Here is an 18,697-nt window from a genome sequence, read left to right on the forward strand (position 1 = left end):
ACAACATTGTAACACTTTGACTGCACATTTACCATCTCAATCAGCAATCACAGCAAGAAGGTCCTGGGTTCGAATCTACTGCCTGGCTCGTCTCTGTGGAGTTTGTTTTATACTTCCTGTGTCTGCGAGGTTTCTCTCCAGCTTCCCCCCACAGTCCATAGAAATGCATGGGTTATATTAATAGGTGATTTTAAAATAGCCATAGCCTTTTATCCCATAGCAGCTAGGTTAGGCTCCAGCAACACCTGCCATCCTGAACTGGATAAAAGGAAGGAAATGGATGGATGGGTGGCATGTGTCTGATATCCCCATGTTGGTGTTGTTCCTACATCATCATAATAAAGTTGATCTAAGATCAACATTGCAACTGAACAATCACATTGTCACGATGTTATAGCTTTGCAATGTGGAGGAAAAAGAAAAAAAAGTGAAATCCTGCAAGTATTCCTACATAATCTGTTATAAAATATATAAAAAGTACCCAATGTTTGTCCTTTGGAGAAATGAAAAGTAATGGTTACATTTTTTGTGTTTTTCCTTTTTATTCGTATTTGTTCACCTGGGAAGCTAGCTCCCGATTAACACAATTCTTCTGTATTAACTTAATGGACTGTATTGATAACAAAGTTCCCAAGCTGAACCGGACTTTGTGGTGGGAATGTTTGATTGTGAGCTTTAGTTGGGAAAGTTCTTCTTGGGCAGCTGTAGATTCACTGTAGCCACATTGTGCAATCAGGGCACAATCACTAAAAACTTAGCACCAGCTGTGATTTGACATTTTACAGCAGCAAATGCAGACAAGAGGAAATGTTGTTGTAACAGTCCATCACTGCACATCAAAGAGGACATCATATGGGATCAAGCTTCAGTGTTATTGCTCCTGAAGCCAACTTTAAAAGTCTCACAGACTCTGGAAGTCATTTTACCACAGGGGCTCCAGCAGTGCTCATATTTTCATAGCTATTAATATCACGATTATTACTTCGGATATTGCTATCCCTTGGCCAGTGGAGACACAGCAGCTTAAGTTCAGCTCAGGATACATCTACCTTGATGAAAAGGGACCATTGTTGCCTTTGACTTGGATGCCTGCCTTAGGACCTCCTGAATTTCACCAGAAGCTGTTCAAATAATCATGTTCAGGAGCTCATTATGGTCAAACGCTAGCTTTGGTTCATCATCACAGCAAGAATGCTAATGACGATGAAAGAAACTATTTAACCCAAAATGAACACATGGAGCTTTTCTACCATGGTTACCAATGAATACAGGATTTGGGGGTTTGAGGAAGTGCCATCCCCAAGCCCAGCCTGTCATTAATGTGGTCATTTTTTTCATATTTGGAAGGCGGAGATGTATTTGCTGTGAAACCACATCCATGCCCCAAACATGAGTGTGCTACTCCAGTGTCACGCTTGCTCATCACATTCTGTCCATTGGTATTAACAGGATATGTTTCCTTTTGTTAGTGCTGCCTCATTAATTGAGGGGATTGTTATGGTCACATAATTATTTTTCCAAGACATTTATTTCCCATATCTGCTCTGCCTGGGAGCATTGAGTTGACGGTAGCAGTAATCAGAGGATTATGAGACATTAACAAGCTCTTAATAGTTTTTTTTTTTTTTTACTTACTGTCCTCAAGTACGGAGAGGGAGTGAACATCCACATCCACCTTTTTCCACCAGAATGGATTATCTCAACAGTTACTGAATGGATGAGACTAGATGACATTTGGCTCAGATATTTATGGACTCCACCAAACTTTGCTGACTTTTGTGAGGACTTGTCTTAGCATAACCAGCAGGTCCAAATTTTCAGTTGTTCAATAAGCTATTGTTATATTTACTTGGCACCAGTGTTGGTCAAGTTACTTGAAAAAAGTAATCAGTAACTAATTACTGATTACTTCCTCAAAAAAGTAATCCCGTTACTTTACTGATTACTTATTTTCAAAAGTAATTAATTACTTAGTTACTTAGTTACTTTTTAAAAACACGATTTACAACCTGAAGAGGTGATAAAGCGATAGATCTTTCAGCCCAATTCTACTTTTTCTACATAATCCATCATACAAAATGTAATCAAATGGAAAAGTCTCTTTTTTTAACTTGTTTTATCAGTTTTAATCTTTTAACTTTATGCATCAAGCAAAAATTTAATTATATGCAACATTCTCTGACTTGAATAATTTAGTTTAACATTTAAAGCTATTTTCTGCACATTCCAGCACATAAAATAAAATATTTTTTGTGTTTACACTCACTCTTTCAAATAGATGCAAGTAAAACACAGCAGAAAATAAATAAAGTCAAAGACTCAGCGGTCCTGTTGCTCTATTTTCACCTGTAAAGCAGGAGTTGGGTAGGCGGAGGTTTACCCTGGTGCAGGTGTGCCGCGCTCAGTTGAAGAATCCGTGAGTTTCTCTGTGAATTTCCCATTACGTCGTTGCGCACTCGGTGCTTGCTTGGAAGTTTAGGGGTTTTTTTCGCTGTAAAAATAAGTTTTCTTCCCACGCACAATGGACGCTAATGTTTTTGTCACTTTTTATGGAAACAAACTCAAAGTAAGGTCAGTACTTCCACGCCTTAAACGCTGCACGCTCATACTCTCTCCCACAATCGATATGTGATCCATTGTTGATCTGCGCACAGCTGTTGTCACTAATGGCGCACTCGCTTACGTCACTGTCGTGAGACATTCTCGCAAAAAATCACGGTTTTAGTAACGCAGTAACGCAGCGTTCCTACGGGAAAGTAACGTTAATCTAATTACCGTTTTTGCAATAGTAATCCCTTACTTTACTCGTTACTTGAAAAAAGTAATCAGATTACAGTATCAGATTACAGTAACGCGTTACAAGTAACGCGTTACTGCCCATCTCTGCTTGGCACTATTGTGGTTTGGGGATTCAGATGATCAAATGGTGACCACAGTTATACATGTTTGTTTTACAGGCATTTATCATTCCCTGACAATGTAAAGGCAAAAAAACCTCAAAACATATAACTGAATCTAAATATCTGAAAACTGCTACAAATTTGTCTGCAGACACTATGGTTCCCAGATGATGAATCGTAATGGATTTGGTGGTAACTTTTCCTCTGGAAACATGTGGTTGACATTTGTGAAAACTGAACATTTAAATTTTGCCCTCACGATCAAATGCAATTTTTTTTTCTGAGCCTTTCACTCTGTAATGCCATGATAAAAATATCCAACTTCTCCAATAGCTTAATTTTCAACTAAACACCTTGGTGTTAATGGACTATAAATAGTCTGTTCTTTATTTTGGGTGTTTTTGTTCCTAGTCACATAACAGATACATTCTGCAATATTACATACAGAAATTAAGTTTGATAACACATATATAACAACTATAGACAGTAAAAAATATCTGTGTTTCTTCTGGTTCAGAAAAATTAAGCTAATGTGGAAGTGCCTTAAACCTGGATTCTATCTGAAGGCCACCAGATTGCAAAAGTTGTGACTTCAAAAAGACTTCCAGTCCTACAGATGTCTACAGGAAAACAGCTTTAGGACTTGACCTTTTATAAACACTTTCCTGCTGAGTCTATAGGCTCAGTCACTCATTCTGGGTCATGCTGAAGTTTAATTCTACTTAAACTATAAGAAACCGATCAACCAAATTTGGCACATAGCTTCATCTTCATCTTCACCCTGAAGGTCTTTATCTATCACATATCATGACATCATCATGCAGCCTAGCAACAAAATATCATGTTAAAATGACCTCTTATTAACATTTTTGAATCTACAACACCTTAAGAAAGCATCACAACAACAACATCTAATTGATTTTTGAATTATCATATATATATATATATATATATATATATATATATATAATTATTATTGCTGCATTATGCGTTGCATATTATGACGCAATAAGATTGCCTGGCGATTACGTACCAATTGGCTAAAATCACCTGTTTTTAACCTTTATGCACCTGAAATATTTTTTTGACTTCATGACAATACCATCTCGTTTAGGATTACATGCCTAGCAATCACCTAGCAACAGCTAAAATGACCCATCTACTGCCACTATTTTTATTTTCTTTATTTGTACTTTTCATGTGGCTAAATCCATCAGTTGCCAACAGGTAAAAAGCCAAAGAATACCATAGCATGGACCTTTAACAGTTGTAATAACATAGTGTTCTTTTAGTGCCTGAATCAAAAGTAGGTACACTGAATTCTCTTTTATAACCTTTTTTTTTGGTGCAGTTCTGCACAACAAGTGAAATAAAAGAAGCACTACTTAAAGCAGAGGTGAAAGCCTTCACAGACACTCTGTAGTTATGTTTCTAACTGAGCTGAGGAGTAGATGTCAGGTCTCAAAAGAGCAGACCTGATATAACTACAGTAAAATAAACAGCAGAACAGACAGTGGGGGGCCTCTGCAGTGTATGGCACAAGTATGCAGGTTAGTGCATCCCATCAGATTCAAAGACTTAAGCTCTTTGCCAACTGGAGGTAATGTGGCCTCATTTCAGTAACCCAATGAGTGCCTGCTGTGGCAGGGTGTTTAAATCACCCTGTTGAGCAGACATGTGGAGAAATGGTGCATGCCCTTTCCTCCGTAGCTCCATCAGCAGTAATGCACAGACCTCAATAAATGTTGTTGGGCAAAATAATGTCCTTTACAGTAAACACTTGGCAAATAAAACAACCTTAAAACTCAAGAGGACTTTTTGCAACTTTTGCACATTTTAATAACTCCAATGGTTAAAGCCTCTTAAATACTGGAGATTATTTTTGAAACCAGCCTTCATTTTGATCTTGACTATAGATGACAAGTTTCGTGGCTTTATTTTCTATGGTTATGACAAAATCTGTTGGCAAAATCTGTCTACAGACAGACAGAGAGGCCTGCCAAAGTTCTTAAAAGTGCCTTTGTAACAGTTCCCAACTAGCTGTCATTCCAACTGCAGTTTTGCCAAAGCCATTTGGGAACAAGGTAATATTAGTGGACACTAAGGGCAAACACTCATGTCTGAAAGAATAACACATAGGATGTGGTTAAAGCGACATAATTCACAAGACTGTTGACCAGGAGAGTGCTGTTTGAATCCTGTGTCACTTTTGAACTTCTTTTCATTGCTTTGTTGTTGTTTTTGCTGTTTCACTTCTTTATCCTTTTCAACTTTCTTTGGTTTTCCTTTTTACTCACTGCTTAGTTGAGTCATTGGATCCAAAGGATTTAGAAAAGACAGTACAAATTTACCCTTTCACAACATTAAATGACACTGAATGGTACCTACCAAATTAAGATTTTGCTAACAAAGCCTTGACCAAAGTAATGTAAGTAATGCATGTCTTTTGGCCTGTCTCCCTCAGCCCTAATCAGTCACACCAGATGGCCGCCCAGCTGTGAGCCTGGTTCTGCTGGAGGTTTGTTCCTGTTAAACGGGAGTTTTTCATTCCCACTGTCACCAGCTGCCTGCCTGTTTACAGTGATTTGTGATTGTTGAGCCTTTCTCTGTATTATTGTTGGGTCATTACCTTACAATATAAAGCACCCTGAGATGAGGGTTGTTGTGATTTTGCACAAACAGAAGGGAACTGAATGACATGCACACAAAGACTCACAAGCTGAAGAAAATACCAGCTTTGCTATCAGCTGTGATAATAACCTACCTAAATGCAAAGAACCAGCAGATATCTTTGTCTACTATTCTATTTTGGTTCTCAAGTACAGCCTTTTAAATACAGCTGCATTCTTGCCTAACTTCAGGTTTTGGTCATAAAAGGCTTTTTTTTTCACAGAGTCACTTTCCAGCTGTGATCCTGTTCCTATCCAAACATTCACAGCTGAGGGAATGAGAATTCAGTCAAGTCTGGAAAAGTTAACTGTGCTATAGATTGGCGCACAAGCTCACGGGCCCTGTCAGTAAGTGTAAAAAGTCTAGTTCTCCTGGAAGCCTAGTTGACATGAAATCAGTTGAAGGGAAACTGGAAGCCTAAAAAGCATAAATGATCTGGAACAATCCATTGCAATTTACAGAATGTGTGTAGTTTATTTAATTGACTTATTTAAATGTTAAACCACATGTGTAAATATACTAAATAAAAGCAGTTTCACATGATTTCAGGTCCATGCAATCAGCAGTTCATTCTGAACATTATACGTACATACATGGAACCCAGAGATAGGGAAAACGGCATCAGTGACAATATACTGTAGTAGATATGACAAGGATTTAGTCAAATTTATTCAGTGGAGGTAAACTCCAGAAATCACCCTACAGATGTGTAGCAACTGCATAGAGGAACTAGGAACTCATGTATGCAAGTCGGTGTGGATAAAATGATAACGTAATCTAAACTTGTTTTAATGATCTGTAGCTCTCATTAAAGTGGTATTTTTACATTGGCCACAGCTCATGCGACATTCCTGCATCCAGCTGAGAGCTGTCAGACTATGTACTGTGCACACACTCCCACATGCACATACAAATATACACAGACAGTCTTGCATAAGTGCACAGCTGTTTGATCACACACCAACTCTTGCTGCTCTGACTAAACAGTCTTTTAAAACCGAAATTCAACAGGATGCGTAAGATGTCTGGTGAACAGACAGACGAGTCATAACTGAGTAAAACACTGGAACACTTACTGCTGCAGGCCACAGCGTTTTCAGCCAGACAGTAGACTGAGTAGCCAATACACAGAAACAGTATTGTTACAGTAACCAAATCACTGAAAAGACGTCTACTGAAATCTGCACACTTTTCACCAATTTCTGTTTATCATATGCGTTATATTAGATGCACAAACACCTAACAGTGACAAAATACCAATCCCCTCAACTCTATTTTGCTGTATGTGGTTTACACACTGTTTGCACCTCGTTCTCAGACATTTACAGACAGATCTGTTGACCTTTATTCCACATGTGTCAATCTCATCAGATCTTTTCATTTCTGGTAGACGTGATCGACTGGCATGGTTGCTAAACAAGTTGGCTTTTCACCGTTATATCTTTAGTAAGTTGCAGGTCACAGCGTTTTTTAGACAGACAGTAGCCAATACACAGACACAGTATTGTCACAGTAACTTCACTAAATCACTGAGAAGGCATCTATAGAAATCTGCACACTTCACCAAATTAGGAGTGGTATTTAGTGTCTACTACTACTACTGCGACTACTGCTAATAATAATAATGATGATGAGCAGATCCATTGATTGGACACATACAGTCCAAAGCTCTCTGTTAGCTTCTAGCTTTGCTGAGTTGCTGAGTCGTGATTTTACCAGGAAGCAGAAGATGGTAGTTTTGTTTCCACCTGGAATATTGTAAAACAGCTTTATATGAACCATGCATGCACAAGACTAAAGGCTTCACATGCCGGACTGCCATAGAAGACGTGCAGTAGAGGATGAATAACTTTGCCAAGGGGAACACTAAAAAGTACACCATTGTATCACCATTAAGTAAAAACACAGGTATTTAAATTCAGTTCTGCTCTTTGATTGAGCTAACTGGAAACAATTTCCTAATGTGTTGTACTGCAACAGTAGTGAGATTAGGTTCTGATTAATCCAGTAACTTACTGGTGCCCACACTTCGGAAGAGCAGGACATGACCTACTAGTCTGCCGTTTTGCCATTTAAGCCTTGTGGCCGACTGCTGTACTACAACAAGGCAAAATGAATGAATGACTGAACGAGTAGGTGAATGCTGAGCATCCCACACACACACACACACACACACACACACATACACACATACACACACAGACAGAAAAAAGGAAAAACAGCATCAAGAGCGCAAAGCAGTCATTTTATGTGTGTGATGCTGCTCCAATGTAAAGTATATGTGGGGCAAAGATTTTTTGACTGGACAGAACCAGCAGGAGGGAAAAGAGACCCTGACACTATAAATAATCATCTTTCAAATAAATAACAGGATTTGAAAGTCTAAACACGAACCTCAAAATGAACTAAATCTCTGCACTTAGAATAGGTTTATATGCTTTAATAATTGGGGTATATTTAATAATGGGGTATATTTAGAGAGCACATTTTCAGAAACACTTTAGAGAAAGGCTGCAGTGAAGATACGTCATGTAAGAAAAGCATGAACTCCAAAACATCAATGTATTCTGTGGGAGAGAATACGTCCATTTGGTGTGGTCACAAAAGCATAATAAGGAAATTAATTATAAGAATTATAACGTATAATGTTAAACATGTAAAGCTCTATAGGTCAACATAAAAAATGTGGTCTCACTATTACAATGTTGCAGTTTCTGCTGTCATCATTTAAACAACTGCAGGAGGTTACTGTCAGGAAACTGAAAGGGAGGTCATGGAAAGCATTTCATAAAATTCGTCACACTCGTTATTTTCTGGTGAAGGACTCTGGAAGCAACTGAAGTCAAGTTTTCTTTTTAAAAAGGACATATAATTATATATCTACATAAACAGAACTAATGGTTGTTGCACACACACATACACAGAAGCAAAACCTGAACATGGCACGGTGCCAGCACAGTGCTGGCTAAAAGATATTTTGGAAATGCCAGAAACTAATTCTGGCCACCACGTGGTGCCAGTTGGCCTAGTGCGCATCAGGAGTTTGTGCTATGAGGTAATATGATGAATGTGAGGTATTCGGTTCAGAGCTACAGCTTGATTTGCAAGCACAAATTACTGGGAGGAAACCACCACAAGAGAGGTGCAGTAGATCACTAGCTTACACAGGGAAAAAATAGAGACATCCCAACATCTTTGCCAAGTCAGCTGTCTCTCAGCTCCACATCTTGTCAGCAAGTATTTTACAGTCATTATTTCCTTGAACTCTTAATCTTAGCAACTGATCACTAAGGTGAAGTTTGACAGTTTTATACCAGGCTAAAAATATGCATTACAGTAGGAGATACTGATATTTTAAATAAAATAAAGGCAGTAAAAATTCTGCAATGCAATAAAAGTAGCCATTGCACCAGCAGAAACCATCATAATGTCAATATATGAGATTTCCACTGGATGAAGATGTATATCACACACAAATAAAGCCAGGCCTCCTGTCACATGGACTAAACTTGACTCACCATCACTCAGCAACAGCTTGATTTGAAAGATATAATATTTGCCAAGCTACAAAACATCAGTAAAGAGAATTTAACATGAAAAATCTGTAATATTTTGCAAAGACGCCGTGCGTAAATAACATGAGTCCTTACCATTTTTCTCCTCCAGCAGCCACATGTTGCTGAACAGTGTATCCAAACTGTGCTTGTTTAGGGCCTTTAATGATCCTGTATTTCTTTGTGTCGATGTTAAAGCAGTCGTGGAACCCTTTGGAAAAGAAAATACAAGTCTTGTCAGCAGCGATATAAGCAGGACTTTAAATACCATCTCCAATGGAATTAGTTGAATCCAAATAGAACATCTAGATTGTGTGGTAAATGTTTATGCTGAACCTCAGCATCTGGCCTGAATACAACAAAGTGTGGCAAAGTCCTCCTTACTCATCCTCAAAATAATCCCAAGTCTCCTGCTCCAGCCTAAACACAGACTTCCCTCCTAACGAAACAAATATTATTCAGATAAACTGAGCTGTCTCTCATGTTTGACTGACACTTTTCCATTAGACATCTGCAGACCCGGAGGAGTTTTGGTTAAACGTGTGTCAACATGGCCACCAACATAGCACATTTTTTTTACTTCCATAGGGCATACTTGACAGACATTGTTTACTTCATCCCAGTATGTCAGTCTAAGGTGAAGTAGAAGAAGACAAAATGAAGAGAAGCAATTGAAATTGATATTATAATTAATAGCTGGTGAAATATACTCGGATGCAATCAGAGGGCAGGAAGAATACATGTGCACTCGAGTTTTTCTCACATTTTAGGCATCTTATAAAAACGTCTTCTGCAAAAGCAGATTTTGCATGTCACTAACTTAACCCATTATATTTTATTAATGCTGACAGTAAGATTTGGCCTTCAAATTTCCATGAAAGAGGAGGATCTTTGTGGAGGTGACGAAACGTTACTTTTGGCAACAAAGAAGGGAAAAAACGTAACTGTAATGCAGCTCTGCTTTCCTCTCAATTCATCTCCCTCGCTTCATCCGTCTTCTGCATAATTTGCTGCCGAGCTCTTTTCCGCTAACTGCTATACTTTATACTGAAGAGACCCTGCTCAGTTTTTTTTGCTCGATTAATATTTCAGCTACTGTAAGTTCAGGACTCACATTTACCTTTGCACTACATGTTACTGATATCCTCGCCTAAAGAGAGGGACATAGGAGGGAAATTGAATCACGCTTGGTGCTTAATGAGACACAGAGGTTTCCTTAAAATTAAAGTGTTTTCTCACAGCTGGAGCTGCAACGCTGAGCTGAGAGCTCAGAAGTCTCATCTTTTAACCACCGCAGACCTCTGTACTTCTTACTTTGTGGCTCTTGTCCTCACACTGTAGGGTTTATTAGGTCTCTCACACTCAAGCAAAAAACCACCACACACAGTTCATTCCCCATGAATGAGACTCTGGGGTCACATTGAGTCAAGTGAGACGTTTTTTTCTTTGTCTGGGAAATCTTTGATAAATTCAAGTGAAGGAATGTGCAACAAAGCTGGACACGTGTTCAATTAAAGTTACTCAATAAGAAACTACAGTTCAAAATTCAAGACAGCTGACTCACAGAGAAAGAGAGGGTGAGAAAACTTGCTGCTGCTGTAACTTAACACTATTTTTAATCTGATGTTGCCATAATAAAAACCTTTCAACATTTGACTGTCAAATGTTTGCACTCTAATTACATTAACTGGTGATTCTAAATTGCCCAAAGGTGTAAATGTGAGCTTGAATGGTTGCCTGCCTTGTTTGTGTTAGCCCTGTAGTGATCTGGTGACCTGTCCTGGGTGTACTTTCACCCTGTGCCAGCTGGGATAGGCTCCAGCACCCCAGCCAATCCTGAAGTGGATAAATGGTTGAGAAAATAGGTCCATGGAATCTTTTCTCTTCACTTGCATCAATGTATCTGTTTATCCGCATGTCCAGCAGCTGATCACATGGTATATGTACCAGTCTAACATCGTGTACGTTTCTTTGATACACCTCTCAACAAGTGTTCACTGTTCATCACTTTCAAAAAGTAAACTCTGAGATCTTCTTGGGATGTTAGATGGACCTGTTGGGTATTCACGTGTTCAAATTCTTTTTTTCCTTTTTTTTTTTAAAGTATCAAGGTGTTGGTTTGGAAGCAAAATACAAAATTTTGTGGTCACCCAGAGCCTCAGCGCAGCTGTGGCAAGTGTGGCAGGAGTCTGTTTGCTGATTCATAAAGCTGTTTTATTGGCTTACGGACCATTTTAATGAGTGAACTCTTTTATTAAAGCAAATTAGGGAAAACTTTACGTTAGAAACCACTTTGAAGACATCAGTTTAAGTGGTCAATATTCTGCCACTGCTCCAAATTTAAAAAGGATAAAGAATAGCATCACAAGTATTGTCAGAATGGTTAAATAACAACTGAATTGCTTGTAATTTATAAAGATGTTCTATATTATAAAAATATTGCATTTTTCTTAAATCATAAATACTGCAGAATTACCACTTTAACATTGCTTAACACAGCAGAACAGATTTTAGTTCTGCTGGTGCTTTGACATGTAGAGGAGAGGCTGGATGTTGAGTCCGAAGACAAATGGCCCCTCTACAGAAATGTGAATTTGTCTGCATTCCTTAGATAGTGAATATTTGGGCATGTTAATAGGTTGTCTAAACACACATGAAACTAAATATTTGCTTTCCCGGTTCCCTAGCATGCATCTGTAAACTGTGGCCAAAACTGACAGTTTGGGGACTGCAGGCAGTTTAAAAAAAATAAACATAAAAAAATAAATAAACTGAGACCACACTTCTACCACAGCTACGCTTGGATTCTCAGCTACACAATGAATAAGTCATTCATATTTTTTTTTCAGTCAAGTGACCTCAAGTATCTCATAATGTGATTGGCATCACCGTAGACTGTTTGTTCTGCTTCATGAAAAGTTCTCTTAAAGTGAAAGGCCGTCTCTGCCACGCAAACTCTTCAAGTAAATATTGACACATGTGCCACATTGCTCATTTCCTGTGATATGAATGGTGCACACGACCAGCTCTTCTTTCACCCTATCCCATAACGTCCCTTTAAAGTTTCTATATAGCTACAAACATATTCAGCAAACAAGGTTGAAAATAAGTCACTGGGATGGAGCCGTGTGAGAATAAATCAGAAGGTGCTGCATCATTTTATAGTTTTTTTTGCTTTTTGTTTGGGGGGGGGCTAATTATAAAATAGAACAGAATATTTTCTGTTCTGATATCTGATATCTGGCGGTTAAGCAATGCAAGCAATTATTCTCCTTATCTCGGCTGAAGATGAAGCAAGGAATGTTACAGCTAATAATCTCACAGTCCTTGTAACAGAGGGAGAAGTGTCAGGGTAAAAAGCATGAGAACTGAGATCATCCAGTTTCCATTTAAAGACACTAAAGTGGCAAAGCAATTTAATATTCTCAGTAATATTAGCAGCTTTTAACGTAAGGTCAGAGTCTCCCTGGGTTTCCTGTGTACCGGTTTCTTTGCCCAGATAAATAAACCTCAGGCCGGTGGCTGCCGGTGTGACTCACATTAGTCTGCTGCTGCTTTTGGCCCAACACCAAGCCGCTGGAGCTCCACCGCAGACCCGCTGATATAGAGCAGCAGTTTGGATGAATTGTGCAAACTGCTGGCTTGGACACATCCTCATATCACACACACACACACGCATGATACAGCACTGTGACGTCTCCTCTTCTTCGCTGATTTTTAAAAAAATCTATCCTGACAATCAATTCTGATGTGTGTGTGTGTGGAAACAGCATCCGACTGGTGTTACATGACCAGGAGCGATATCTTTGGCATATATGGGTCTTTGTATAAAAGTAAATATCAGAAGAAACAGGATGCAATGATTTTCCATTGATCCATTCTGGATTTCCAGTGATCCAATGGTTTCTCTGGAAAGATACACTTCATGGTACTTCACAGTTGACAATGTACTTTCAAAGATTTTGGCGCCTTATTTCACTGTTATCTATGCCAAAGCAAATACTGTGGGAGGCATGGGGTGTGTAAAACCAGATGCTCCAAACACACAGGAGCCAACTGGGCACTGCTAGGCTGTTAACCTTCTGAGTTGGTAAAAGGCTCAACAGGGATTCAGACTAAATCTCTGTAGCTGAAGGTGGAGCATAAATTGCTATCGGTCAGTATAGCATTAACTAACTGTAACTAAAACATGAGCAGCTTTTAAATACAGATATAATGGATTGAAATGGCTTTTCATTGATAAGTAGGTATCAGCCTGCAGGAATTATAGGTCTTGTCCACTGATAACAAAGAAGGAACTAAAGTAAAATGAAAATCTGTGGAGGGCAATTGAAACTAATTATTTAGCCATTAATTATAGGCAAGATGTGTCTTCAAACCATTAAACCCTGTTACAGTTTCTTGGATGTGGACACACTGAAATGAGGTCATTTTTTCACACAAATACACAGAAAGAAAAATAAACAGTTCATACTGTATATTCTGCTGGCAGAGTGAATCTAAGGGACATGTTTACACCCTTGATACATATATAGAAGTTTCATAGTCATCAAATCCAAACCAAATAGATGTATTTAAAGTTATCTTCTTTCAAAAGTCATGTCAGGCCACACACAGTAATCCACAGCCTCTTGCTTGCTTTCCAAAACATCTCCCGCTACATCACATCTTCTGCCGCAGACTCCAGCTACAAGGTCAGTGTCTCTATTACTGTGGCATCAATCCAGAGGTTTGCTCCAGTGAATTCCAAAACTGATACAAATATTTACAATAGACATTTCCTTTTCTCCAATCTTCAGTATCACATTATTTACCAAACTTGTAAATTAAAGACCAGTTTGTTTCCTCTTCCAAATAGTTTGAAAAGAAGTGAATAATGCCTTTCTGTTGAGGAAAAAACAGGCAAAACATAATGTACAGCCACAGTGACAAGTTGCCCAGAATTTTATGGAAATGTGGCTGCATTGTGACTATACTGAGCTCAAAACGTAACCATACAGAAATCTCCAGCCCTGCATCGGTTACTGAAGCTTCTACAGGCCATTTAAAGGATGCGGTTGATTTAATTAGCTTTACTAAACATTGGGACTGTATATTACTTTAGACGATAATCATAATAAAGGTCTGGCTTTGAAAAGTACATGCATTTGATGCATTTGATGCATGTCATCCTGTTTCTTTCACCCTGTCTGGATGTGGTGCTGCTAAAGTGATTACACTGGTAATTGACCACATTTCTGGCTGAGCACCACTAGTTCTCCAGTCTCTGTAAAGTTGACACTGAAAAGATGGCATGAGTTTTAAGAACATGCCTGCTTCCAGTGTGACACAGAGCTTCTTTGTGGACCTTTAAGAGACAGCGTATCTTTCAGTAAAGCAAATGACCTTTGCCTTGTTGTTTCTTGATACTCATGTGCACAAATAGCCTTTCATCCACTGAAGATACTCAAATCTCGCTGCCTTAGTACAAAGCACACAGATTTGCAAATACAATATCATAATACTAACAAAATAAGTCATCTAATGTAGTAAAAAAAGAAAACCTCTTTATTTTAGAAATGTTTCCTGCTGCTCAAATGAGACACAGTACGATTAAATAAGCATCGTATTTCTATTATTTTAAAGCTACACGAGGAAAAGCGGTTAGATCCACACATTAGTCTGATAGAAGCACACATATATAGTTACAACAATAAACACCTTTCACTCACCCAGCTGCTGGCTGTAGATCCAAAGCAGGAGAAAGCTGTAGTACTCCATATGGTCTGCGGTGCAAGCGTGCCTCAATGTGATGGTGTACAAGTGATGACTGCTGTGAGGGTGTAAGTGGTGGGCTGAGGCACGCACGGTTAAAGATCCCACTCTGATTGACTCGGAGTTAAAGTGCTGCCTATATCTCGGGGAAGTAGGAGGGGACTGTCGAAGAAGAAGGAGGTACACAAACAGCAGGGCAGGGATTCTCCGTCTCTCACAAACTCATTCAGCTCAGTTTGGCCTGACAAACGCTTTTGAAATGATTTAACTTGAGTTTTCAGTAGAGGACTTTTGAATGTGGGTTTTTATGATAGCATACATTTGGAGATTTGAGGTGTTAAGGTGAAAAGGAGATACACACATCTAGTTTCCGAACATATATATAAAAAAAAACAATAACCGGCCATATTTTTAGAGTTAACTTGATTTCCAAAAGATTCTTTGGAAATAGCGTAAATCAGCAGCAGCACCACCTTTCCTTTTCTCAATACAAGACTAAATGCGCTTCTTTCAGACTCGACAGCACAAATGCTATCCTCATGGCACAACCACAAACTGACAGGTATATTAACAGTGGCAAGTAATTGCGGGGTTGGTATGTTACCTCATGTGCTCTCACTTGAACCATGTTCAAATGCAGAATGTAGACTGATCTAATTTATGCAGTAAGGCAGATTTTGTGTACATTAGCTTTCATGAAATCACTCTGTGGTCACCTGGTAGATTTCCATGTCGAGTCCCGAAGAGTTTATGTTTCCACACAGCTAAACTGTATTCTAAATAAAGGGAACATAGTTTCTGCCAGGTCCAAACTGTTTTATGGCGTTTTACAAATGTAAGCTCATCAATATGCGGTAAATTTGTTATATATATTCTTCATTTCCTTCTGGTGCTTTACTGGCAACCCATCCTAAATAAAGTGGAACAGTGCACATGACCCTGGTGACCCAGAAAATAGAGGAGAGATTTTATTATAACCCAAACCCAAAGATTTTATTTTCTTAAACATATCTAAGTAGTGTTGCTAGCAAACTTTCCCAAGTGTTACCTTTTGAGGCTCCTGGATTGACAAGGTGGAAGCTTTCCAACTCCTAGCCATGAGCTTGTAGTCAAAGCACAGTCAGTTCAGATTGCGAGCAATTAGGCAATAAAGTTGCTGCTACAGACACATTTTACTTGTTAAAATAAATCTGATCCAGCAAGAGGTTTCTTCAGTGCTCAAAACACCTCATTTAGCGGGTGTCCAGGAGGCTTTCTAGACAGGTGCCCAGAAACCCAAAAGGAGCCAGCTCTACTCTGAGCTGTTTGTGGGACCAGATGTCCTTTGGAGGAAGCTCATATTTGCTCCTTATATCCACAGTGTAATTTTTCCTCTCACTAAATGCAGCTAGCAAGTTGCAATTTGTTCAGAACGCTGCTGCAAAGCTTTTGACCAAGTCCTCCAAGTACTCCCATGTCACACCCCTGCTGATTCAGCTGCACTGGCTCCCTATTAAACTCAGAATCGACTAAAAACTCATCTTTTGCTTTTGGTTGATTTTTATTTTATGTTTTAGCTTCTGTGAAGCACTTTGTGATTTTTATCCTGGCTATATAAATAAAATGTTACTTTTACTTTTTTTAATAGCAGCTATAGATCAGGTTAGGAACTTGGATCAACAACTAATTTTGGGCTAGGCTCTCTTTTACTACCATTAACAAGCTGATTGTCTCCCGCTTCAATTCTTGCCCTACTAGTGAACAATATCCTGTGGTGCATTAGATAAAAGGTTAGCAGACCATCTGGTCTTAATGCTGTTGGAGCTGTGGTCCATGGTTACTGCTTTTGGCCTCACCAACAACAACTTGAAGGCGACCAAGTTGGCCACTGTGTGTGGGTACAAAGAAAAAAAATGTTTCACTTCATTGCATAAAGTTAACTAACACGTGTTAGAATTTACACTTACAGAATAACAGTTTTACCAAGAGTAACATATAAATAACAAAAGTAAAATAAAACTCTTAGCAAAGGCAACAGCTGTTCTGCATATCTTTCCAGCACAACGCATGCACTATCTTCAAAAGTCAAATGGTCCATGCGAGACTGTGAAATCCTGGACAAACTCACCATGGAATTAATCCAAGCTGACTTGTTTATATTTCTAGATTCGACACGTATCCTGTGAGCTGCTGTCTATTTAAAAATCTGGGAAACGCACATCTATGATTCTAACAGACACCTCCTCTTAGTTTGCAATCACAGTCCCTTTTCTTTTCAACACAGAGCAGCCACAGTTCACACAAATCAAGCCAGCGAGTTGCGCTCAAAACCGCTTTAACCAAAGCTTTAAAAAATAAAAAAGAATCAAGACTTGCTTTCATTAAGGGTGCTTAAAAGCTCATTGGACTTATTCCTCCTTCATCACTTCTTTTCAGTAGGCTGCTGGCTGCCTTGCTTCTTTGAAGTCAGGAAATTAAGCCCTTGCCTACTGTGGCACTGCCTGTGTGGATGTGTGTCCGCATAGCATTGCTGATATACATCTTAAAATTACACCAAGACTAGGTGAGTGAAAGTAAGTGATATTCCATGGTCCACATAGTCCACATGTCTGGATTTGATGGTGTGGACTTTCACTCAAACCTACACTGACATGCGATTGTGCTTCCTGCTGGGATTGTACTGTTTTAAAGGACAAACGGGTTACAGCAGGTTACGTTGTGAGCATGCAGTAAATTCTTCATGCAGACTACCAAAATAAAAGTACAAATTCCTCCTCCATCATAGAAATTAAACACTTTCCATATTGGTGGTAAAATTTAAATTGTACAGAGGTTTGGCAGTCAATGTAACATAAAAAAAAAAAGCTAAACATAAAAAGTTTCATAACATGAATTGTTTTATTCAGTATCGTGGGTAAAACTCATAGCTCAAGAATCTCCCCTGTCAGCTTGTAAGACAAATGATAGAGAGAGGAACCTGCAATTATTGGTGCTCTGAATGGAGGCTGTGTGCCAGTGGCGTTTAAGGACTTGGACTTATTTTGTCAGTGTTTCAAGTCCAGGGGGTTGCGAGCATGTTTTACTGCTTACCAAAGCTGCCATGAGGATATTTAACTCCCTGTCTGTAGGGGAGTGTTAGGGTTAGGAGGAGCAGACGTGAACTTAACAGAGTGTGAAAAATTAGGTTTAAAAATCCTATTCTTTTTACCATATATGCCACACAGAGTCCTGCTGTGAAGTGCAGCCTGAAATCAATATTGAACAGAAGCTGCACTTACCTCACCTTTTCAGGGCACCCCACCACAACTGCAAGCAATTACCTCAATCACCCCTGGATTATCTGCTTGTGTGTGATATATGGCTGGCTCCTCAGGCTATAATGGAACAAGTCCTATGGGACCAGACTTAAAGAGCCAACCATTCTCAAGGTTCAGGTTGGGTGCGTGCCTCGTGCGGATACCCAGCATGTATCACCTATCATAATGTTGTCAAATTCGAGACCTCCAAGGTTGGCTTCTGGGGCCTTCTTTCAACTGATTCTGTCTGTGACGTCAGCAGTTCAGTTAAGTATTAGTTCAGCGGCCAAGGTCAGAGTTGATTGAGAGAGACTTGACTGTTCCCACAAACATCTTCAAATATGATTTCTGGGTTTTTTTTTTTCATTACTGACCAGAAAAACGCCGGAGAGGGATTTTTGACAGATTTGGACATTACAGTTTTCAGTGGCAGCACTTTAAAGCCGCATTAACAGATGTTTGACCACAAGGTGGCAGAAAAAACACCCAATCAAGTCAGTTAAAGTCAACATAATCTTCCCAGCATCTTAACTTACTATAGGTG

The 18,697-nt window shown here is 39.0% G+C and overlaps 1 protein-coding gene across 1 annotated transcript in view; it reads right to left on the reverse strand.

Annotated features, from left to right (window-relative positions):
- LOC120742292 (integrin alpha-11-like) overlaps positions 1–15,168 on the reverse strand; it is a 51,498-nt gene extending 36,330 nt beyond the window's left edge. Inside the window, 2 exon segments of the mRNA XM_040045540.1 lie at positions 9,221–9,335; positions 14,836–15,168. Coding sequence (XP_039901474.1) covers positions 9,221–9,335; positions 14,836–14,884 — 164 coding nt within the window. The 5' untranslated portion in view covers positions 14,885–15,168.
- Between the last annotated feature and the right edge of the window lie 3,529 nt (positions 15,169–18,697).

This window comes from Simochromis diagramma, unplaced genomic scaffold (assembly GCF_900408965.1).
Source record: "Simochromis diagramma unplaced genomic scaffold, fSimDia1.1 OVJJ01000079.1, whole genome shotgun sequence".
NCBI lineage: Eukaryota > Metazoa > Chordata > Actinopteri > Cichliformes > Cichlidae > Simochromis > Simochromis diagramma.